The 24,453-nt window shown below is 49.4% G+C and overlaps 1 protein-coding gene across 1 annotated transcript in view; it reads left to right on the top strand.

Moving 5' to 3' along the window:
* The window catches only part of LTBP2 (latent transforming growth factor beta binding protein 2), an 86,850-nt gene that overhangs the window by 15,122 nt on the left and 47,275 nt on the right, over window positions 1-24,453 (top strand). The window contains exons 3-4 of the mRNA XM_090271159.1: window positions 4,354-4,600; window positions 23,971-24,161. Coding sequence (XP_090127285.1) covers window positions 4,354-4,600; window positions 23,971-24,161 — 438 coding nt within the window. The remainder of the gene's footprint in view (window positions 1-4,353; window positions 4,601-23,970; window positions 24,162-24,453) is intronic.

Here is a 24,453-nt window from a genome sequence, read left to right as displayed (position 1 = left end):
TAAGTCAGTGCCTCTCCTCTAAGGGGTTATAAAGGGAGGAGGAGTCTCTGGGGGCCCTGGAGAGAGACCTGGTGACAAAAGCCTTCGCTGAGGTAGAGAGGGGACTGGCTGAATTTAACACCTGGAAAGTAGCCCTGCCTTCAGGACCATAGGACCTATCCATCTCTCTAACCAGAGGCGGCATTGACATTGCTTTTCTCTGGGAAAAGGGTCATAGCAGAGATGGTCAGAAGCCCTCTTGCCTCTGCCATTGGGGTTGTGGTGGGTTTTACTGTTTTTAAAGCTTTACACTGCTGCCCAATAGCACTTTCTGTAACAATGGACATGCTCTGTGTCGTTCTGTTCAATATGGTAGCCACGTGGTTAGGAATGAGCCACATGTGGCTACTGAGCCCTAGTACAAGTGAGAAACTGAATTTTAAATTTTATTTAGCTTTGACCAGTTTTATCTTAGATATAGCTTGCAGCTACCGCATTAGACTATGTTGAACAGCACAGCTTTCAAGAATACAAAGTGCTTCCCCATCTATGATCTCTGTTGAGACTCACAACAACTCTATGAGGCAAGAACTATCAGACCTACTTTATGGATGAGACGCCTGAGGCACCGGTTGAAGAATCTCAATGAGATGAGATGTGCCCAAGGTAATTCAACTGGGATGTGGCTAAGCTGGAGTCAGACTAAATCCTACTGACCCCCTATTCCATGTTCTTACTGCTACCAAGTAATTGACCAAAGAGGCTCTGCTCGAATGGTAGGAGCAGCCCATGTGCTAGGAGATAAGTGGCCCAAATAGTGGGAGCTGTTTCCAGAATCTTCCCCAGGCCTGCCCATTCCAAATTTGGTCTCCTCCCAAAGGTGGGGGTTTTGTGTGGAAAATCTGAGCAAATCTCCGCTTGACTGTTTTGGAGCTGAGAGAAGGTAGAAGGGGCACAGCCAGAAGGTGGGGAGGGTTGGAGGAACAATGCCTTCTATTTCTTACTTTGAAAGCAACTTTGAGAGTTTCCTTTTTATTCCCCTCTCTTTTGGCATCCTGCTAACTCCACAGAGCTAAACTCCCAAAGCTGAAACTTTCCACATGCCCAATCCTTGGTGAGGAAGAGAGTGCCAGGGGAGTGTGGAGGGGCCCAGATTATGAATGGCCAAGGACTGGCACTGGCAGTGGGCATAGGGAAGCTGGTAATAGCATCATTTTCCCGTTGTCTGAGGATGGGGCTTCCAACAGGGAGGGGCCAGGGTGTGTCCTCGATGCCTAAACACGGATAGCATGGCATCGTGCTTGATAACTATTCACCAATAATCAATCAAACATGGACATCGTGTCATTGTGCTTCCTAACACTTTACCAATAATCAGTCAACAAAGATTTGTTCAAGCCACATCCCCCATCCTGGGGTGATTGTGTAAGGCACACAGTCTCTACTCTTGAGGAAGAATGGGAGGAGTGAGGCTCTAAAAGTAAAACATAAAGACTTTACGTTCCTCCATGTTTGAATTTTCTCTTAAAATTCGCACACTGCTGCATGGAACTGCCTCTGCGAGACCCTCAGCATGTCTTTCTTTGCTTTATCCAGCAGCCAATGCCATCAGCCATTCTGAGATTTCAATGCACCAGTAAAATATCCAAAAACATTTTTGGCACCAAAGTCCAGTAGCCAGCTTTCCATTTTTACAAGTGAAGATGTTAGAAAAACAAACTACCATTTGCCATCACCTTTAATTAAAAAAGAACATTTTAACACCAAAAAAGTAGAAGAGATATAATTTCAAAGCAAGACATTTTTTAAATGGGAAAAACATTACAAAAAACTCAGGAAACTTTTTATATCCCTTAGTTTTACCAGCGAAAACTGTCATAGGAAGGTATCCTTTCATAGACAGGCACTTGGAGTTACCATTTGGGCCCATTTGGGTGCAATTTGGGGGGAACGGAGAGAGAGGAGAGGCGTTTATGCTCCAATCCCCTAATGCAGAGGCTCAGCTCAGAACAAAGCTGAAGTGTTTATTTAGTGAGGAAGTCAGTTCTTGCTGAGACTTAGGAATAACAACAGGAGAGCAGATGCAAATGAAGTCCTGGCTCAACACCTCTGAAAACCTGAAACTTGTTGGAAAATCTTTCTTAGAAGATCTGATCCAGAAAGGTTATCTTCCCACGTAGGTTTTTTTCCACCAACAAATCTGGCTGGTTTGGAAACCTTTTTAGAATTTTTATTTACCGCAATGTATACATATTACATGCTGTTTTTATAGTTTTCCTCCCTAACTACCCATTTTCCATGAGCTGTTCATTGTACCAACCAAAGCTTGCCAGCCCTGGCCTGCACTGAGGACCTAACCCCCTGCGTGGTGCGGGGCTTCCATGGTTCTGAGGAACTCACCACTGGGCAGAGCTTCCTCCACACAGGGTCCAGTCTTGTCTGTGCACCCCCAGCACCCAGTACAACAAAGAGAGGGTGCTTACTAAATATTTGCAGAATGTATTAGCAAGTAAGGCAGAACCAGAAGTAAGCGAGTCGCTGTGAGACACAGTCTGGGGCCTCGTGTTTTCGAATGTAAGGTGTTGTTAAAGTCAAGAATGGGCCCAGGAGGGGAAGGGTGGAAGCTAGGTTGGTTTCGAGAGGCCTTCTTAAAGGCAAGGACCACTCACTCAAAGGAGGAAGCTACACCTCATCAGGGTGACAGCTGAGTGACCTTCCCCTCACCCACGGCCAGGCTTTGGGTCTCTGTCAGCAGAGAGGTGGGGCTCCCAGGGACTAGGCATGATGCAGCATCTGTGGTCCACATGGAAAACCTTAGGCCTTCCCTTTCTACTCCCTCCCTAAAATGAACCAGGCCAGAGACCTGGCCTGGGCCTTGCTGGCCCCGGTTGGGCTGTGGAGCTGGTCTCTGGTGGCGGTGGTGGTGGTGATGGGGACCTGGTGGGTCATCAGGTGGAGGCTGCGAAATCTGCCTCTGCTTTCCTCGATGGACACCCTCCCACTCTGTCAGCAGACTCCAGCCTCCCTGCATCTCTAAAAAATCCCTTGAACATTCTGTGTTCCTCCAGCCTCCAGGGTTCTGTACTTGCCTATCCCTCTGCCTGAAAGCATCTGCCCATGGCTTTGCCCGCCCACCTCCTTTGCACCAGTCCCAGCCTCTCACTGTTCAGAGAGGCCTGTCCTCACCACCCCATCTAAAGCTCCTGGTCAGGCACAGACCGCCGTGTCACCCGTGATACTGCCTGAAACAACATTGTTTTCTTGTTTCTTATTGGTCTCCCTCACTCAACTGCGAGCTTCATGTAGCCAAAGACTCTGTCCCTTGTGCCTAGCACAGAGTAGCATCTCAGCCAATGTTTACTGAATGAGTGAGTGACAGAATGGAGGAGACATTGGGTTTAGAGGGCCCAGCGTGAGCCCGACTATGCTCTCCTGGGTTCTCCACTGTGTGTTCCTGCATGTGACCCTCCCTTGGCCACTGGTCACTGCAGGTGATGATGTCGTAAGGTGATGAAAGGCAGTGAAGAGAAGAGAAGTCATGGCCCCCATGGCCAGTACCTGCTGCAGAGTGCTAACTTGGAAGAAGGGGTCCTGTTTAACCCCACTTTACCCCCAGGCTGGACCCAGGGCTCAGGAGGCAGAATCCTTCCAGCTTCCAGTCAGGAGTTCCACCACTTGCAAAGGCAGGTGGGAGCTTCTGAACAGATGTTCTCCAAAGAGGAAGAAGAGGACAGACTGTCATGCTGAAGATGCCCTTGAGAGACCCTTAGGATCCCCCCACCCCCTCAGCCCACCCTCATATGATTCATGAGGAAACTGAGGTTCAGTGAGGTCAAGATCACATGATTCATGGAAGACAGAAAACCCCCCAGCAACTCAAATCCCTGATTTTCAGGCCAATGTTGAGCCCTTTCCCATTAAAGAGATTCTATTTATTGTTCATTCATTCATTCATCCATTCAGTATTTATCGAAAATCTATTCTGTGACAGTCTCTATTCCAAGTTCTGGAGCTCCAGAAGGAAACAAAATAAAACGTCTGAATGTCTGCCCTCATGGGACTTCCAGTCTGGTAGAGACGGACAACAAAAAATGGACTCTGAAGTGTATAACACCGTATCAGGAGATTCTGCTGGAGGTGGTGGTGGGAGCAGCTCCACACCTCTGGTTGTTCAGTCTTCAGTTGTCCAAAGATAAGGGGCAAACCTCACCCCAAGGTCTGTGGGTGGAGGGGAAAGAGAGAGGGGGCCAGGGAGCCTTCGGAGGCCAGCAGTTGGCTTCCTGCTTGAGTGGAGGAGGCCAAGCAGCACAAGGCAGGGGCCCTTCAGACAGCGGGTGTTGGCTCCTGCCCTCACCTCTCTCCCTGTCTCCCTAGCCGTGTGCCAGCCACCATGCCAGAACAGGGGCTCCTGCAGCCGGCCCCAGCTCTGCGTGTGCCGCTCTGGCTTCCGTGGAGCCCACTGCGAGGAGATCATCCCCGAGGAGGAATTTGACCCCCAGAACTCCAGGCCAGCCCCCCGACGCTCAGCCGAGGGTTCACCCAACTTGCGCAGGAGCAGCCCAGCCAGAGAAAGCACAGCGCTCAGGATGCGGCCGCCAACATCACAGCTGCCACCGGCCAGGTAAGTCCCCTCCTCAGGGGGATGTCAGGCTGGGACTTTTTCTTCAGGACCATTTGAGGGAGATCTTGAAGAAGGCCAGAGCTGTTCTCCCTTCCCTCCTCCCCACTGCCCTCCCCTTTCCCTGCCCCCACCAGGGGTGTGGGGAGAGCAGGTGTGCAGGGGTTGGGCTAGGCATAGGCTTTGCCAGGCTGGGGTGGACAGGGGAGGTGGGAGGTGGGAGAAGGCTGAGGAGGGCACGTCCCTGGGACCGGGCTCTCTCTCTCTTTTTAAAAATCTTCACCTGAATGTATATTTGTTGATCTTAGAGAGAGTGGAAGGGGGAAAGAGAGGAAGAGAGAGGAACATCGTAGGCGCCCCGACAGGTGCTCAAACCCACAACATTTTCATGCACAGGATGACATTCCAACTAACTGCGCCATCCTGCCAGGGCTAGGGCCAGGCTCTCTCGTTTCCAGTCTTGGCATGGCCACTTCCTACGTGGGTGACCTTGGACAAGTTGCCTCTCTGACTCCTCATCAGCAGGGTGGGGACGATGATGATAACCATAATCATGGAATTGTTGTAAGGATTAGGTTAGTTAACACAAGGAAAGCGCTTAGAACAGCGCCTGGCACATAGTAAACTTTATAAATGTCTCCTTCTCCTCCTTCTCCACCTGTGGTCTCTGTGATGCATGCAGAAAGGAAGCCTCTGCCAGGAGAATCCCTTCAATTCACTCACCACCCAACGCTAACCTCTCTCCTTGGAGGAGAAGAGAAGGAGCGTGTGGGGGAAGGGAGAAAGAAAGGGGGCAAAGGGAACGTTCATGGGCAGGATTCCCTGGCCTTCTTGCGGGCCAAACTGGCTAGACTCTTTCTAGCTCTGGACAGGAAATCTGAACTTTGTAAACTGGTCTGTTTCTAGAGAGCTGTGTTTCCTTTCAGTTTTTCAGGTTAGTTTTTCCATTCCCTTTCTACTTAGGAAGTTCTTTGTGAAATGTTGCAACCTTGTCTTGCTGAACTAAGGGGAAAAAAAGGATTTGCCCTTTCGGAGGCTGGGAGAACCAGGGAGAGAAGGCTGACTGTAAGGTCAGGTCCCCAGCTGAACACTCAGGAGAGAAACAAAAGGCGCTTGCAATGGTTCGGAGAGTGTAAAGAGGGGGCTTGGCCAAACAGGGTCTTCATAAGGTGGAGTTCCAGGGCCTGACCACTCAAGCAGGTAGTTTCCAAAGGCAGCCAAAAGCAGATGAACTCAGGTTGAAGCGTAGGGAGCTCCAAGGTCAAAATTAGGAGTCAAACCCTTGGGCCAAGATCCAGGGACGCTGGTACAGAGAGGGGAGCAGAGTTAAGTGTCTAGGTGGACAACACAGGGAGCAGTAGAGCAGGGTCTGAGCCTTCCTCTGATTAGTCTCAGCTATGGGTCCCAGGTGGTGGGAAGGCGACTGGAGGACCCCCAGTGTACCAGCTCTGGGGCTCACCAGGGACAGGGTGGGAGCAGAGTCCTTCCAGTGGGGCTTTCCCACTGTGAGCTCTCTTTTGGCTTGTGTGAGTCATTCATTTTATAATGCACTGATCTCCTGCCCTCCCACCCTTGAATCCGAGGGAGGCGTCTGACATCCCCTGCCCCATCTTGCCAAACCATCCTGCTTGCTCCTCACATTCTTCAAGGCCTGTTCCGCTTCCTCCAAACCTCCCCTCCCCAATCACTTTCACCTAGCTCTCTGACTGCCTGCAGCACATGCGTGGCACACATCCCTGTGGGCCTGTGCCCTGTGTCTGTGATCAGCCTGGGTGGCCTGTGCCCTGGAAGGCAGGGACTCCATCTCAATGCTCAGTCTGCATTTGCACTCTGTCACTTGGTTCAAACTGAAGAGTTGTCACTGAACCCTCACCCTGGGCCTGGAGCTGAGGGAACAGCCCCCTGTGCTGCTCAGAGTACAGGAGGAAGTGAGGCTCCTGCTTTCCTGTATAGTACTTTTCACTCTGCCTTGGGGCGGACTGTTTATTTGCTCCCTGGACCAGGAGCTCCCAAGAGCAGGGACTGCTCATTCATGAACGTGGCCTTGGTACCTAGCACTGTAGGTGCTCAATAAACAGAAATTGACTGAGTAAATGAATGAGACTTGATGCTGGGGAGAGGAAGATGCTGGGAAGAAAGGACAAGCTATGGGAGCCTTTGACCTGCCAGCAAAGTTTCGAACGTGCAAGAGGTGCTGGAGGGCGAAGGCCCAGGGTGAGGTCTGCGGGTCCACAGCAGGGCTGCCCTCTTTGAGCTTCATAGGCTCCCTGGCCAGGGGCTACTGTGATGTTTTTAATGAGCTGCAGCCTCCAGGCCAGCCCAGGCCTCCCTCTGCTCTGGGACCTCAGTACCATGAAATCTGGGAAAGTCCGAGCGGCCTGCTGTCAGCCCAGCTGTGTTTTGCTTTGGGAGGCCAAACCCCGCTTGCCTTGTGGTGTCAGACATTTCCTGTGAGCTTAGCCAGGCTTCCCAAGCAGCCGCTTGCCTCTCTTCTGATGGCAACTTGGACAGGCCCTTGGTGTCCAGCTAGAGGAAGTGACATGACTCAGGAGCATTCTAGGAGTGAGAGAGGGGTACAAAATGTTCAAGAGGGGGAGACACTGCAGGGACTCGTGATGGCCAGAGGCCCCCTTTAAGAAAGAATTAGACAGAGGCCCAAAGACTTGTGTTGCAGAAGGAAGATGAGAGGGAGGGGCCAGGAGAGTCTCAGACAGCAGGCAGCACGTCCTACCGAGAGCCAGACGTGGATCGATGTTGCCCAGCTGTGGTGTGGGCTGACTGCTCCTTCTGAGTCCCAGGCCCAGGCTTATTCCCCAACACTGGGCAGAGGGCCTCCCCACCTGAGAAGCCAGAGCCAGACAACTGGAGAAGGGCCTTGAGAGATTGGGGAAGGAGGTGGTTACAACAACCTGAAACCAACAGACCTTAGAAAACAGTGCTTTCCACAGCGCTTCTCAATGCTGCAATGGGAAGTGAATCACCTGGGAACTTATTAACCTGCAGCTTCTGATTCAGCAGGTCCGGGGGGCGGGGGGTGAGTGTCAGGTCACAGATGCTGATGCCGCTGGTCCATGGACCACTCCTTGAGTTCTGAGGGTCCTAGCCTGGGCTTTTGGAGAACCCTGGGTACCAGTCCTGGATTTACTACTGCCCAGCTCTGTGACAGTAGGCAAGCATCCTAACCTGAGTCAGCAGTCTCTACCTGACAGGATTGCAGAGAGGATTAAATGAGATAATATGAGTAGGCACCTGATTTAAGTTAGTGAGCAATACCTCTTAGCTATCAGCAGGCTGGTTCTCTTTGCCTTGGGGGCATGAGTGGATAGAAGACTGTGGCAAAGAGCAGACAGAAAACCAGGGTACATGCATGTGGTTGTGTATGTGTGCAGGTGTGTGCATGCATGTGTACATGTGTGTTTGTGCATGCAGATCTGCCCTGGGGAGAAGTCAGAGCCCAGATTCAGCCTCAGGGAAGGTGTGACTAACAGGTGCAGCAGTAGCACCAGTGGTGGCTTTGTCTGGCTTGGTTGTTCCACCAGGACCAGTCTCGTTGGCTTTATGGCAGATGGTGTCAAGGGAAGGTGTCATGACATTTGTCAGAATGGGAGGGACTTCCACTGGGTTTTCCCATTGGCCTGACCTGAGGACTTAGAGGCTGGCCCCTGGGGACATCTAAGCATCTTAGTCAATACTTGGGAAACAAAGGGCCTAGAGGACAGTGCTGAGCATGGCACACGGGGATAGTGGGGAGGTATCTGGGAAATTGTGAACCCCATGGTGGTGGCTCTCAGTGGGCTGCTTCCCCCAAACATAGCTCTTCTCTGCACACCCCTGTATTAGTTTTCTATGGCTGCAATAACAAATTGTCACAAACTTAGCAGCTTAAAACAATGCAAATTATTATCCTGTAGTCCTATAGGCCAAACATCTGACACAGGCATGGCCAGGCTAAAGTCAAGGTGTCACAGGGCTGAGTTCCTGGAGGCTCTAGGGGAAAATCTGTTTCCTTGCTCATTCAGGTTGTTAGCAGAATCAGCCGTTTGCAGTGGTAGGACTGAGGTCCCATTTCTTTGTGATAGCATCTAGAAACTGCCCACATTCCTTGTCTTATGCCACCTTCCTAGCTTCAAAGCTGGCAATGGCGGGTGAACTCTATGTTTTGAATCTCCTGTATTTCCTTCTTTGGCTGAATGTCTCTTGCTGACTCTTTTGTCTTCTCCTCTTTTAAGGGCCTGTGTGATTACATTGGGCCCACCTGGATAACCCAAGACACTCTCCCTGTTTTAAGGTCAGCTGATTAGCAACCTAAATTCTATCTGCAATCTTAATCTCCCCTTGCCATTTATGTAATACGTTCAAAGGCGTAACACCAGGGAACATAGATCATGGGGGCCATCCACACCCACCCACTGCAGCCCATTCCAGCTGGGAGCCTCTGTCTGAAGTGTGACAGCTCCCTTGTCGAGGGCTTGCCACCAGGGTGGATCCGGCTCCTACCAGGAGGGAGATGTCTCCCGTTTTCCTATTATTTAATATTGGAAACCTCCAACTTGGCTCACTTTTTATTTCCACAGTGCTTTTTATTTTCCACTTTCTAACATGACATATCATTCACATGTTATGTTTATCGTCTGTCTTTCCCTAAATACAGTGTGAGCTCCTCGAGGGCCAGGATCTCTGTTTTGTTCAGATGTATTATCCCAAGCTCCCAGAACAGCTCCTGACAGATAGTAAGCACTCAATAAATAGCTACCGAACGAACATCCCTCTCACAATGTAGCCCTGTCCTTGTCTGGAGCAAAGATGGTAGCCTCGGGCCACTTCCTTCTGAGCTCACACTCAGCCCATCCCCTCACGTGTCATTGGTCAGGAAGGGGCTCTCCCAGTGCTCCCAACTGGCGGGTACCTGCCCAGCCTGTACCCCTTGGCCCCGGGGGGCCTGGAGCGAGGGCAGGCTGAGGGCCATACTTCTCTCCTAAGGGCGACTGCAGGGCAGCCAGAGCAGGGCTTAGCGGACCATTAGGATGTGCAGGTAGCTTGGTGTGGGGCTGCAGCAGCTGCGAAGGGGTCTCCTCCCAGTTTCTTCCATCTCTCGGGCCTTAGAAGAGTCCCATGAGCCCCTTCCCTGGGGCTGTGTGTTTGGAAGAGGGAGGGCTCAGAAGAGAGTAGTCAGAGGGAGATACTCCCTCATGGGCCGCCAGCCAGAACAAACGGAAAGGGTTTTATTGTCCCAAGTCTGAAGTCACAGAAGCCCTGCTGCTGCTTTTTGAAAGAGTAGAAGAGACGTGTGTCTCAGCTGGGAACTGCCTTCACTGCCAGAGCCCCATCCCTGCTGTTTGCAGAGTGTTCTGGAAATGCAGAGGTGCCATGTTAGGGTTTGTGCAGGGTCCCTTGGCACTCAATCCCTGCCAACTGTGCCCATCCCTGCCCAGCAGAGACTACTGGGAGCAACTGGTATATGGCTCCGAAGCACTCAGTTCCCTCCAGGGAGAGGAGGGAGGCAGGCTGTTCTGTGCTGGGCCTTTCAGTCACTGGACATGATACCAGGAGGCGACCGTCCCTTCAGAGTCTCTGTGAGAGACACTCCAGGAATGGTGTCATGTACAACCTGTGCAGCTAGCTGTATGTGATGACCCTGGCTCTGGCTCTGGCTTCTTCCCAAAGGGAAGAGTCTCCCGTTTTCCCCACAAAGCACGCTGCTTCAAGGCAGTCCTCTCCAGCCGGATTTAGCTGTGGAGGCCCCTTCCAGATTTCTCTAAAGGGGAAGTGGGCCTCTGGGACCTTGTAGTGTTCACGTGCGTCTCTCCAACCCACCCCAATGCCTGAGACCTATGGAGCTCAGGGCCTGGGCAGGGCCATAGCTGGCCTTAGGGTCCCTGAGCAAATAACCAAAAGACACAGGCTGTGGGCAGATGCAGCTGGGCAAACAACCTGGCTGTGCTTTGACTCGAGGCCTGGGGGTCCTGGTAGATGTCACAGGGAAGGTGGGGGCCAGTGTGCCTCTCTCTGTGCAGCAGAGCCTGCGAACCTCCTCCTGCCCTGCTCTGCCAGTGCGTTCACCTCTGGGATGGTGAAGATGCCAAGCTCAGGCCTCTGAGTGCTCAGGGGAGAAGGGGACCCGGGGCCTTCTAACACCTCTTGCTCCCCATGTAGAGCAAGTGGGCAGATTCAAGAGGAATGGTGTCTCCTTCCTGCACACTGCCTCTTACCTCTCTCCCTCTCCTATGTAAGCTTGAAGGTGGACATCTGGCCTAGATGGCCTGAGACAGCCCCCAAATCTCTGATGAACACTGCATGGCTCCCTTTTCCAGGATTTCCCCAGAGGTGAGGAATATCCTTCCCTAGGTTAGGTGCCAGAGAGGGACTTCCTCCCATCCGAGCCCTGGCCCCATCCCTCTTCAATCTCTGAGATATGAGCTGTTGGCCTCCCATCTGCCACAGCTGCAGCAAAGTGAGAGAGAAAGCTTAAGCCTCTTCCTCTCCTAATTCCCCTTCTTCATCACCACCATCCACAGGGTTCGGTGCCTCCTGCTCTGTGTTTTGTGCACCATACTAGATGCTCTGCCCTCCTCTCTCCTCTCCTCCCCCTGCCCCAATTATGTTAAGTCCAAGTAGGGCATATAAATGGTGGTGTGCAGGGCTCCACCGGCCTCTGGAATGGGTGCAGGCACCCAGAACCAGAGGGGCAGGGAGACTCCCAGCACTCACCACAGCCCTGGCCTAGCCTCAGCCTAGAAAGGCATCCAGAATTGTGGTTACAGTGGTGAGTGTTTGGGTCAGGACTGGGTGGAACTAAGATTATGGTTGAGGTGACGTTCTATTTCACAATAGGGTGGTGAAATGACTTTCGTGAGGTATTAGCATGAGGTTTTAACCTGAGGGTTGTGGTTGGGGTTGGGTTAGGGTTATGTCAAAGTGGAATGTAGGCCTGTGGGTTTTTTGGGGTGTGGTAGGGTATTTTAACGTACCACTTATGAGCATTATTTTTTCAATTTTATTTATTGATTGACTTTTAGAGAGGGAGAAAGAGAAACATCAGTTTGTTGTTCCACTTACTTATACATTCATTGGTTGCTTCTCGTATGTGCCCTGACCAGAGATTGAACCCTCAACCTTGCTTGGCCTATCAGGACGATGCTCCAACCAACCGAACTGCCTGGCCAGGGCTGTAAGCATTATTGAGTCAGCTGGCCTACTGTGCAAAGCACTTTCAGGCACCACCTAATTTAATACTGGAGACAATATGGAATAGTGGGTAAGAGCATGGGTCATGAGTCAGACCTCAGTTTTACCTGATTCTGTTGCTCACTAGCTGTTCGGTACTATATGAGTTTCTTTACTTCCCTGAGTCTCAGTATTAAATTGATGATGCTAATACTGGTCAGAATAAAGTAAAATACAGGGCTGCAGTCAGAATAAAATTTTAAAAAGTGGGTAAAGTGCTAAGCCACATAGCTCAGTGCTCAACACTTGATAGCTGATACTCTTTCTTGTGTTGTATCAGTCAGAGTTCCAGCAGCAGACAGATGGCACACTCAAAGGGGACAGTTTGATAAAGGTCTGCCTGCAAGGGCGCAGACAGGGTTCGGGGAGACAACAAAGGATGGGGCATCCTGGAGGTAGCTGTGTAGCGAAGCCCTTACTTAACCCTCCAGGCCTAAAGGGGACAGGGGTCAGAGCTTACTAGAACCCGGAGTCGCTCCAGCCATAGGAGACGCCAGAACAGGCCTGTGGCCTCTGGCAGAGGATCAATACCTCTGCTTCTTGCTGGGTCCCACGTGGGCTGGGGCAGGTAGAAGATCTCCAGCACATTGACCAGTCCCCACCATGACCCTATGAAGAGGCTACTCCTCTTATCCTCCACTCCACAATGAGGACTCCAAGGCAGGGTGATTCTAGCCCAGCTCTGCTCGAGACTCCAGAACTCCTGCTTGCAGCCATCTTGCTGAGGAGCCTCAAGAGCAGGTGAGCTCAGGCAAGAGCAGGCCAGACAGCTTGGTGTGGGAGCTGCAGGGGACTGGGGACCGCATGCCATCCAGCGTCTTTTTCAGGAAACTGCGGAAGCCTGGCTGGAGGCTGGAGCAGCATTCTCTGTGGCCATGAGTGGGGAGCGAAGGGAGTTGTTGGATCTTTAAAAGATTAATACATGCAGTTTCCAGCATCCAGCTTAAAAAATAGTAACAACAAACATTTCAAGCTTATGGCTGCACTTACAGCATTTAACTGATCTAATCCTCTAGGATTTTTGTTTGAAAAGAAAGAGTTAGGGAGGGATGAAGCAAGAAGGAAATGGAAAGATTGTTCATACTCTTTCTCAGATGCCCCAGGGAGTGTCTGTCCCATCCGGTTGCCTTGCGGAGAATGGCTACTCAGTAAATGCCACCCTCTGGGTTGGAGGGGGTATGTGTATGAGAGAGAGACAGAGAGATGTAGGGTGTGGGTATAAAGCTGTACTGGGAGATCATGCCTCAAAAACCATAATGGAGATTTCTCAGGTCCTGTGCATTTCCCTTTTGAGCTTCAGGTTTTCAAACACATATCAGGTTTCACCCCTTGTCCACAATATAGAGGAAGTTTCGGATTTATGGGTCCAGTAGTTTTTCCAGTTACGTGATGTCTAAATCTGCTACCATTTAACTAATTTGCCACTATCAGAAAAAGGCACTGTAAGCCTCCCAGGTGAAAATTACTTTACCAAAGTGGTACAGTCGGCCCTCCGTATCTGCAGGTTCCATATTCACAGATTCAAACAACCACAGATGAAAAATATTCAGAAGAAATGAGTTCCATTGCTGCTGACATGTACTATATAGTTAGGCCTATGAGATTGTACTGAACATGTACAGACTTTTTTTCTTGTCACCATTCCCTAAACAATAGAGTATAACAACAATCTACATAGCATTCATGTTGTATTAGTTATTGTAAGTAATATAGAGATGATTTAAAGTATGTGAGAGAATATGCATAGGTTATATGCAAATGCACAGTATTATACAAGGGACTTGGCTTTTGGTATGTGCCAGGAGAGGTGGGTCCTGCAACCAATCCCCCATGGATACGGAGGGAAGATTGTATTATGATAAAGTAATAAAAAGGGGACCCTGAAATGTCTATTTGTCTCTGCTTGCAGAACCGAGACAGGGTGTCAGCATACCTCCTTATCCTCCCCCAGCCACCAGCTCACCTGTGTGCACACATGTGCATACACACACACACCCCACCTCTGGTGGGGGGCTAAGGAGGAAGACTGAGGTCTTGCAGGATAATTTCCCAAAAAAGGATTAGAAAAGGAAAATGGGCTAATTACAAAGTCATTTGATGACCAGGGTTGTAAGATTGGCTGCTCAGGACCCGGAGGGGTGTGTATACATGTCTGTCTGTCTGTCTGCAGATGACATAGTGAAGATTGCTAAATGATTTCCAATAACAAAATGTGAAAACACATAGTTCCTTTGTTAGCCACATAGCTGTGGTTTTGTGCCCGTGATTCATTGTGGAAGTGAGTCGCTACGACAGGCATTTTGTGGGGTTTTTTTTTTTTCTTCATTTTTCTCCTAAAAAAATATTTGTGAAAGGTCTAAAATTCAAGGAAATCCAGTGCTTTTTGAAAAGAAAAATCCCCATTCCTTACAAAATGAAGATTGCAAATCAAAACCTCTGGAGCCAGCATATTTCTGCTCCCAGCTGGTCCCCTACACTGCATTTTGTTCTCAGTCTCAGCCCCTGATTGCTACCTAGCATGGCTCCCCACAGGTACACCAGTGGGGGTGACGGGTTGCGTGGGAGCCCTGTTGAGGGAATCTGGTAGAAGTAGAGGTATCTTCTTGAAACCCCAGTCAAGCCACACTCTTGGGAAACCAATTGATTCCATATTTCTTTCTTTCTTTGAGGTTCTTGGGTCAAGGTCAGAGCCCCTATAGCAGGCAGGAGTGTGTGAGGAAGGAACGGTGAAATCATTTATGTCTTACAGTGAGTGAAGTCTGGGTTTGAATCCCAGCTCTAACACTGTAACAGCTATGCTGCCTAGAGCAGGTGATTTAACCTCATGAGCTTCAGTTTTGTCACCTGTAAGATGAGGATGACATCACTACCTTATAGAATTGTCAGGAGGATTTACTAATACATATAAATACATCTGACACCTTTTAGATGTTCTATGAATGGCACCCACTCTTATTTGTCCCTAGACTGTGGGCTTATCTGAGCCTTTTGTTTCCATCAGAAGAGGAACAATGGTAAAGAGAGACTGTGAGTTTGCCCAGACCACTTGAAATTGTTTTGGGCCCTGGCAGGTTTCCCTGTCATGGCCAAGGGTGAATGAACATCAGGATGGGGAATGTTGTCTGCCAAAGGCGGATGGAGCTCAGGCCCCCAGACACACACAGCACTTCCCTGCTGGTGGGGATCCCAGGCAGGGTAACAGCCTCTCTGTGCTTTAGTTTTCTCTTCAGCAAAATGGGGAGGGGTGGGGGGTGATAGTTTCTATAGAAGAGTTGTTGCATTCATCAAGTGAGGCATCAAATGTAAAGGGCTTAACAAAAATAGAAAATGAGCCCTGGCTGGTGTGGCTCAATAAATTGAGCACCGGCCTGTGAACAGGGTTTCTGGTTCAATTCCTGGTCAGGGCACATGCCTGGGTTGCAGGCCAGGTCCCCAATGGATGTATCCCTTACACATTGATGTTTTTCTTCCTCTCTTTCTCCTTCTCTCTAAAAATAAACAAATAAAATATTTATTTACTAAATAAATAAATAAATAAAAATAATAAAATGCCTGTAGCTGATGTCTGGCATATAATCAGTTGGTAGCTTTGGGCTGCTACATTACAGAGTGAAGACTTCTCAGGTTGGGTCCTAGTTCTTGTAAGAATCTCTTGTTAATGGTCCTGGGGCAGAGTTTCAGCTCCTGGAAGAACACACTGGCTGCAGGCTGCCAGGACTTTGGCCAGCCCCTGAGGAGAGTATCCTTGACCCAGGCCCCCTGCTGCCTTTGTCTACAATGGGCCTGCCCAGGCAGGTCTAGGAGGGGGGTAAACTCATCTGAAGTCATAGTCCTGTGTTTGCTGTGCAATAATGCAGACCTGTTCTGCTCAGGAGGGGGGGGGTGAGGTTTGGGGGTGAATATCATGGAGGGTAGAAGGATCTCAAAGACCACGAGCTGGGAAGTTAAGGGTCAGAGGGTGGGCATCTCATGCCAGTTTGGAGGTGGTGAGATGCCCACATACCAAGCCCTCCCTGGCTTTGGGACATCGTCCTAGCGCTGCCCTCTCAGCCTAAAGTTCTCTCCTCTCCTTCCTCCTCCTCCTCTAATCTCTGGAACCCAGGTCAGGTGTCCATAGGCCCTGATTTCAACGGCTTCAGTTGCTTCACTCCTTCCACCACTTCCTTTTTTTCATGTGCTTCTTCGTAACTCATCCAGTGATGGGGCTCAGAGGGGCCTCTGGCCCCCTGGGAGACCTGCTTCAGGACTTCTCTGAGGTGGGTGCCAGGCCCCAGGCCAGGCCTCGGCACTCCCCAGATGTGCACAGTTCCTACCCACCTCTGCCTCTGATTTACCTGCAAGGAAACAGGGGCATGTGTTCCCTCCTAAGCAGAACAGGATTTCATCTGGGCCAGAGACACTCCCCCAGGATTCTGCCTCCTCCCCACCTTCAGCCTGCTGGGGGCATCCCCTGGGGTCTTTGTGCTGCAGGAGCAGACTGCTCAGACTTGCGTGTGGCCACAGAAAGAGCTAGAACTCAGAGCAGGAAAATGTGACTCACAAGTGGCAGGGCGGATGGGGTGGGGGCCTCAGGCTGACCAGTAAGGCTGAGGGTGTTGGATGAGTGGACCCAGCAGGATCAGCAGCAGGGGAGGTCTAGAGGCCAGCTCTGGGCCCTTCCAGGACGCACTGGGGAGGGAGGGTGCGGGTGTGGAAGATACCGCATCAATGGGTCTGGGTTCCCCGGGGCACCACCCACATCCACACTGATCTCTCAGAAGCCATCAGTCTGGAGTCCTGAGCAGGACTGTCTAGGGCTTCCTCTCTGGCACACAAGGACACAGATCCGTGCTTCCAGACATGGGGAGCTCCTGCCCCTCCAAGAACCACCGCGTTGCTGGGCAGCTCTGGCTCTTTAGAAGTCTCTCCTCACAACGGGGCTGAAACCTGTTGCCTTATGACGTGGTCCTCAGTCTGTCCTCAGGAAATCCTGCCACAGCCCTGCTGACATCTGAAGGCAGAAAATGCAGTTTGGGGGCAGGACAGCAAGGTTGGGAGGGTGCTGATTCCCCCAGAGCAGGACAAGCAGGGAACCCAAGTGCCTGGGGCCTGAGTAATGTTTTCCAGGGACAAGGAATGCAGTGAGAGGCAGCAGGGGAGCCTTCTAACTCTATAGGTACAGGCCACAAGGTAGACTCTTGGGGTTCAAATCCCAACTCTTCCATCTTCTATACTGCACTGTCCAGGGTGGTAGCCCCCAGTCACATGGGGCTATTTAAATTTAATTTAATGTAAAACTCAGTTACTCAGTCACACCAGCAGCACTTCCAAGTGCTCAAAAGCCACAAGCAACTAGTAGTTAGTATATTGGATAACACAGACTATAGAGCATTTCATCATCCCAGAAAGTTCTGTTGGACAACACAATTCTAGGTGAATGAACTTGGACAAGTTCCTTAACCTCTCTGTACCTCAGTTTTCTTTCATGAAAAATTGGGTTAATAACAGTACCCAGCCCCTAAGGTGGTTGTGAAGATCAGATAACATAAGGCAATCATAACATATAATACACAGTACAGAATTAGTGCTCAAGAAATATTCATTATTATTGTCCAAGATGAATGGGGCAGGGTTCAAGTCTCACCCACCCCAGAGCGACACCTGGGAACCCACCAAGCTGGTACCTCTGATGCCCGGAGGCCAGAGAGTGATGGCTGCTGCCTTAGCCAGCCTGGGTCTCACCTGCTCAGCCCTCAAGCACTGCATCGCCCAGAAGTGCAGGCTCCTGGCTCTGTGCCAAGGCCATAGTATTCCCTCCCCTTCACCCACAAGGCCTGGGTGCCCACTTGTTCCCGGCTGGGACAGGGCAGGTTTGTGACAGGGGCTGGGGCAGGATGTGGGCAACACCATCCTGGGTGCCTGGGGGTTCTGCACAAGGGCTGTCGGACCGTGGCCTGGGTGTGAAGCCTGACCCGGCAGACCTCTGTGAGGGCTCTCCACTGCCTTGCCAGCGCCTAGGTTCTCAGGCAAGACCGAGATACCTGGGAGGCACCAGGGCATGTTCACCTACAGTCACAGGAAGGAGCTGCCTCTGCCCCTGTGGCCAGAAGTGGACATGAAGTTCTGAAAATGCCCTCCTGTCCTGGTGCTCTGCTCCTGTCCCCCCCCCCCCGCCCCCCACCCCCGCCTGCTCCCTCTCAGGCACCTTCACAGCCTCTTCCTCTGCCTCGTAAGCATGTGCTCCCCAGACCGCCCCCCCACCCCGTTCTGTATTCTCTCTACTCCTGTATTCCTCAGTGTTTAGGTGTCAGAGCACCTGGAAGTCATAAGAAATATATAAACTCTCAATGTAATTAATTCCATGATTAGAGCTGGGAACAGTTTTATTAGCAGAAACTATGACGATCGTCTGTATGTCGATCTCCTACAGGCACACGAGTAGAATAAGCTGTCAAGTGAAGTGCGGTGGGCCGTTGCCACGTTTTTCCGTTAATATTCATTTACGGCTTGTTCATTTGTTTTATCGTGTGCTAGCAGACAAGTGGTAGCAAGCACCAAAGGTGAGAGGTGAATTGATGGGAGCCCATAACTCAAAACTGAGACCAGTCTGTTCGTTAACACATTTCTCCCTTGAAATTGGGAAGAGTTAGCAGAGTTCACGCCTCAGTCTAGCCATGGAAGGAACTCTGCAGTGTGGTTTGTTCTGTGCACTTTCCCCGGGTTATATCATCCCTCCTCAACTCTGTAGCCACCACCTCTACACTTGACTCTGCACCCCCTCACCCCCAATGGCAGCGCCCAGCCCTCTCCCAAGGGCCCCCTCCTGGGTGTTTCCATCTGCAGATCCATCTTGAGGCACTCAACACTCATCATGTCCAAAACTGAGGCATTTCTCGGATCTCTTACGTTGGGATCATGGCTTCTGGAGCCCCTCTGCCCATTTGTCTAAGCCACAGCTGGGAATTCTCTACATCTTAAATATCCTTTGAATCCATGCCTTCTTCTGGGTCCCACCCTTGGTCCTTTAGCCTAGACCATAACCTCCAGCCCTCCCTAATCTGGTCCATCCACCACCAGGTAATCTTTCACCAGAGTAATAATCATTTATGAAGGTCCATCCCATCAGGTCCCGGACCTCCTTGAAGACCACAAGTATCTCAAAGCTAATATGTGGCTCCCACTGTGCCCCCACACCTTTTCTGAGGTGCTGGTCCCTTTGCCAAGCCTCCACCGGGGCAGAGAGGGTAAGAGGGTCTTTGCTACTCTTGGATCTCAGTGCCTGGCATGTGGCAAGCACTCTACAGGTGCTTCTTGAATGTGTGAAAGAGGGTGGGTTACCCCAAAATCTCCAGGGACTTGCCCTTACCCATTCAGCACAGCCCAGATACAGCCCCTCCCCCATATTTCAGGCCCTCCACCATATGGACCAGACTTATTCTTCTTAACCCTTCAAAGCCTCAATGTCCTCACCTGGAAAGCACTGATAAAGAAATGACAAATGCTGCGGTGGCTTTAGGATGAACTTACCTGGTTTACTAACTTCACTTCTGTACCTGGGAGTTCTGCAACCTTCACCAAGGCGTGACACCTCCCTACTCTGCTTTCTTGACTATAGAATGGGAATAATGAGTAACTCTCAGGGTTACAGAGAGGCCCACCTGACATAATGCATGTGACATATGGCACAGAGAAAGCATTCATTACATTGTAGCACTAGCTTATACCCCCTCCACCCACTTCCCACTGTTACTAATTCCCAGGGCATCCTTCCAAGGCTGCTTTATGAATATGCAAATAAATGCAACAGGTGTTTTTATTTTCTCTATTTTTACACAAAAGTTTACATGTCCCACACTAGGAGTCAGCAAACTTTTTTCCATAAAAGACCAGATAGTAAATATTTCAGGCTTTGAACAACATATGGTTTCTGCAACTACTCAGCCCTGCCATCGGAGAGGAAAAGCAGGCTGAGACAATGAGTGTGGCTGTGTTCCAATTAACTTTATTTATGGAAACTTAAATTTGATTTTTATATTACTTTCTCATGTCATGAAATATTATTCTTCTTTTGATTTTTTTCAGCCATTTAAAGATGTAAAAAACTGTTGTTATTTTACAGTCTGTACAAAAACAGTCAGTGGGCCAGATATGAGCTGTTTTTTTCACTTTTCAGTGTATCTTGGAGACCTTTCTAGATGGATGTAAAGAAGCGGCTTCTTTCTGTTTTGAGGGCGTATGACTCCATTTTGAGGATGTACCCGAGTTTGTTTGACCAATCCCCTACTGAAACACACTTAACCTTGTTTCTATTCTTTACAAAATAGTGCTGTTATGAATAATCTTGTTCATCCATCATTTTTGACATTTACAAGTGTCTCGGGTCCGATTCCTCTAGAGGTGCAGCTGGGAAATGGATTTGGGTGATTTATTGGGGGAGAGATAAGGGAGGGAAGGAAGCAGAATGTGAAGGTGGGAAGAGCCAAGCAAGAATTGGTCCTGGGGAACTCAAGCCCAGGCCTGATTGAGGGTGGAGCATTCAGGGCTGTCCTACTCGGAGGCGAGGGGGTGGGGCTTTTTAACTTCTGGTTCCAGCAGTCATTGGCTTAGTGGGCATGGTAGTGGGAGAAGCCTGTCAAGTGGCTGCCATCAGCCAAGAGCAGGACTCAGAAGAAGCCAATGGAGTGTGCACCAGCTGCAAAGGGGACCTGGGCTGGGTGGTAGCAGCCCCCACCACAGCAGGTTTATCTGCAGCACAGTCTTGGAGGTGGAACTGGAGGGGCAAAGCATAGATGCATTGTGGTGTGAGTAGACATTGCCAAATTGCTGTCCATAAGGCCAGTATCAATTTATATTCCTACCAACAACATCTGAGAGTGCCTGTCTTGGCACAATTCTCATCAAACTAGGCTATTATTAACCTTTTGGAATGCTGTTAATCTGATGGATTACAAAATGCTATCTCAGAGGTAGTTTTCATTTGCACATCTCTAAAAAAATGAGAAAGATTGAGCATATTTTCCTGTATTTCAGAAAATCTTGTGAACTATTCATATTTCTTTGCTGATTTTTCCTTTAGGACTATTGGTCTGTCTTTTTCCTTTTAAGAGCTCTTTATATATTATGGAAATTAGTCTTTTGTCTATGACAATGAGTTGCACATACTTTTCTCATTTTGTCATTTGTCTTTTTACTTTGTTTAAGGTGGTTTGGGCCAAGCAGAGGCTTTTGATCATAAAGTTGTTTGGACAAATAAATGGTATGTTAGGTAAAACACATGGCTTAAGGCACTGAATGGATATTATGTCCCTTCCTTTCCCCTCTCCTCAACTCTGGGCTTTACCCAACTGTGCTCATTATTCTTCCTTAAATATGGTCCATGCTTCCCATTTTCTTCTGGTATTTTCTTATCTGGAATGTCTTCCTCCTCATTTTGGACTGTAGAAGTTCTACCCATCTCTTAAATGGGTAGCTCCAATGTCAGAGTCTTTCTTATATCAGGATTCCTATAGCTGTTATAGCCATCATCGTCCACCTTGGATCCTAGTTTTTCATTTACACACATTTACCGTGCTTTTCCTGAGCTTCAGTTTTCTTAGCTATAAAATGGAGTTGCTGGAGGAAACAGAGATTTATTTTTATTATAAAATGACTCATGTTTACTGTAAAAATTTTTACTGAAAAAAAATTCACAAATATAGAGACATAAAGTTTAAAACAGTAGTTATATGTACATAGGCTCTCTCATCCCCAGGGCCAGACACTGCTCACAGACCCTTCCAGACCTTTCCTGTGCCTGAATGAATATGTACAGGGGGAGGGAGAGAGAAACTTTTCTTAAAGCACAAAATTGGAAGCATATTATCCATGTTATTTTGCAACTTGCTTTTTTTTTTCATTCAATAAAATAATTGTGAATAAGATGGTGCATTTAAAGCACCTGGCTCAGTACTCAATTAATTGTAGCTATAACTGTTCTATCCACCTTGTAGTGATGTTTTTAAGTGTTCTTTTGGCAGCAGAATACTTACCAAACAAAACAGTATATGGAAGCCCATTTATAAATGAGATAGGGTGGAGCCGCCAGGCCAGGGTGAAGGTGGGTGGGGTGGGGGGCAGGGAGCCCCTTACCCATTTGTTCCCCCATCACTGTCTGAAGACCTGAGTGTCTTGGGAAGGCACAGGCACATCACATTTAACTGAGTGGCATCCTGATGGGGATGCGCTGTCCAGGCAAGCTGGTGGCTTCCCTGGTGGTCTTCAGCTGGCTCTTAAGGGATTTGATCTCGGGAATCTTGAGGCCATTAGCATTCAGTTCCGAGGAGAGAAACAAGTGACAGCAACAATGACAAACAACAATGACAACAAACCACAAACCACCAAGAAAGAACCTTTTGAGTTTGCATTTGACCAGATTGGAGAACTCTGCCAGGGTCAAGTTTTCAAAAGTGCTGAGCGGCCTGGGCAGAACATGAGCCACTCCCTTCACATCTTTAGGGTGCTGGTGCTAAGCTAAGCCATGGCACCCACCCGGTACAACCAGGAGGAGACTCCCACTGACCTGCCAGATTGCCTGCCTCTCTTTCAGGCTCTTTCTGGGAAGCCGTTAAAAGGATTGTGCTTTCTGCTGCAGCTGGTTCTGCTGACCTTCTCCTGAGAATGAGGAGCAGGTGCCTGAGGTCTGGCCTCCCAGGTGTGGTTCATTATGGCCCCCAGGGCTTCTAGGGTGGCCAACAGGACCTCTCTCCCACTCCAGCTGCCCAGCCTGAGAAGCGGGGTGAGGCATGGTCAGGGCCTATCAGAATGAGGATTTGCTGCTGGTGGCTCTGGAAGGAAGAGCAGCATTGAAGCTCACAGGAGCCAAGTCCTGGGCCTACAGCACTGGGCAAGAGCTGCAGGGTGCTAGGCTCCTTGTTTGGCTTCTTCCAGGAAAGAATAAGAGGGAGCTTGCTCATGACCTGAGCGCCCAAGGCTAACAGAACTGGAGTAGCGATGGTGAAGGGAGGGGGGTTCCAGGACCGTATCCCACTTTAAAAAGGAATCTAATGGAGAGGCCAGGGGTGGGACCTACTAGGGGAAGAAGAACCCCCCAGGCCTGAGTAGATGCTTCTAGGCTAAGTTTGTTAGGTGGTACATTTAAACATTTGATGCAATTCTTTTTGGAAAGCAATAAATACCACTGTGTACCTAGAGCTATAAACATTTATAACTTTTGATATGGTCATTCTAGGCCTGGGAATTAATCCTAAAATAATAATCCTTTCAAAATGCCTATTATTAGAATTTTTCAAAGCTACAGAGTAAAATAGAACAGTACAATGACTCCCTCTATACTAAAGGAGTATTTCAACAGAAGGGAAAAACCATATGAGTGAAAATTTTACAGTTAAAAATTTAAAGCAACCTAAATATGCAGCAGGAGAATGTCTAAGTAAAGTGTGATTCATCTTCAGATAGACTATTATATAGCAATTAAGATGTTAAATATGAAAATTGTGGAATTGTATAAAGTAGGATCTAATGTGAAAAATCAGAATTTAAATTGTGATGACAATAATTTAAGAACATATACTTGAGCAAAGTTTCAAAGGAAATACGCAAAATTATTTGCTCTGTTGGGGCGGATGATGAATTTATTTTTTTCTCCTCGAATATTATTGTTATATTATTTTTTACCATAGATTAAATGAAAGGGGTATTCTAGGCTCTGCTCCTAAATCAATCTATGAATGTGTATATGTTGGGCACCTGTGCCACAGGTAATGTGTTTGAAGAGCTGCATTCAGAAGTGGCAGAGGGTAGGCACAGGACCTGGTCTGGGGGCCAAGGCTGGTCCATAAGAGTCTCAAAGACTCAGAATGTTAGAGCTACAGGGGATGAGTCTAACACCTTCATTTTGCAGTCAAGGGTCCTGAGACCCAGAGAGGCAAAGTGACTTACCCAGAATGCCCAGCCTGGGTATTCCACAGAACTAACACTCCCGCTGAACCAGCTGGCTGGCCTTAGTTCAGTCCCCTGCTTCAGGGCACCTTCATTTTCTTGGAATTGGCAAGAAGGCAGCCAAATAGAGAGCACTCTTGTGGGGCAGTCAGGGGTGGGCATCCTGAACAGGGATGCACAGAGACACTGTCCTTCAATGTGTCAAACCCCTGTACCACGGGCTGTCTCCACAGGACCCTGAGTGAGCTCAGCCAGACCCACCCCTCCCAGCAGCGCGTGGGGCTGTCCCGGACCGTCCGACTTTACCCAGCCACCACAGCCAATGGCCAGCTGACTTCCAATGCCCTGCCTGTGGGGCCAGGCCTTGAGCAGAGGGACAGTGCCCAGCAGGCAGCATATCTGGACCGCCCGTCGTCCCCCTGGGGTAAGGATGCCCTGTCTCAGGGACCTAGAAGAGCAGGGTATCTAAATCTCTGCTTTTCTTCTCCCCACCTGGCTTTTCTCCTCCACTCTCACAGAAGGGCTGAGTTGTCACTTGTCCCTCACCATTTCAGCTGATCAACAAACAATTGTCCAGTGCTTGCTTTGTGCCAGGCTCCAGGGGTCCCAACCCAGCTGATCGGGACTTTGCCCCTTTGAGGTCCTTAGACTTTGATTGCGCCATTTCTGCCCCATCTGCCAGCCTTCCTGCCTTCGTTTCTTTCATGTCCAGCTAT

This window comes from Furipterus horrens, unplaced genomic scaffold, assembly GCF_987537825.1.
Source record: "Furipterus horrens unplaced genomic scaffold, mFurHor1.1.pri manual_scaffold_3, whole genome shotgun sequence".
Taxonomy (NCBI): domain Eukaryota; kingdom Metazoa; phylum Chordata; class Mammalia; order Chiroptera; family Furipteridae; genus Furipterus; species Furipterus horrens.
The sequence above is the reverse complement of the archived record's forward strand: the minus strand, read 5'-3'. Positions and strand labels throughout refer to the sequence as shown.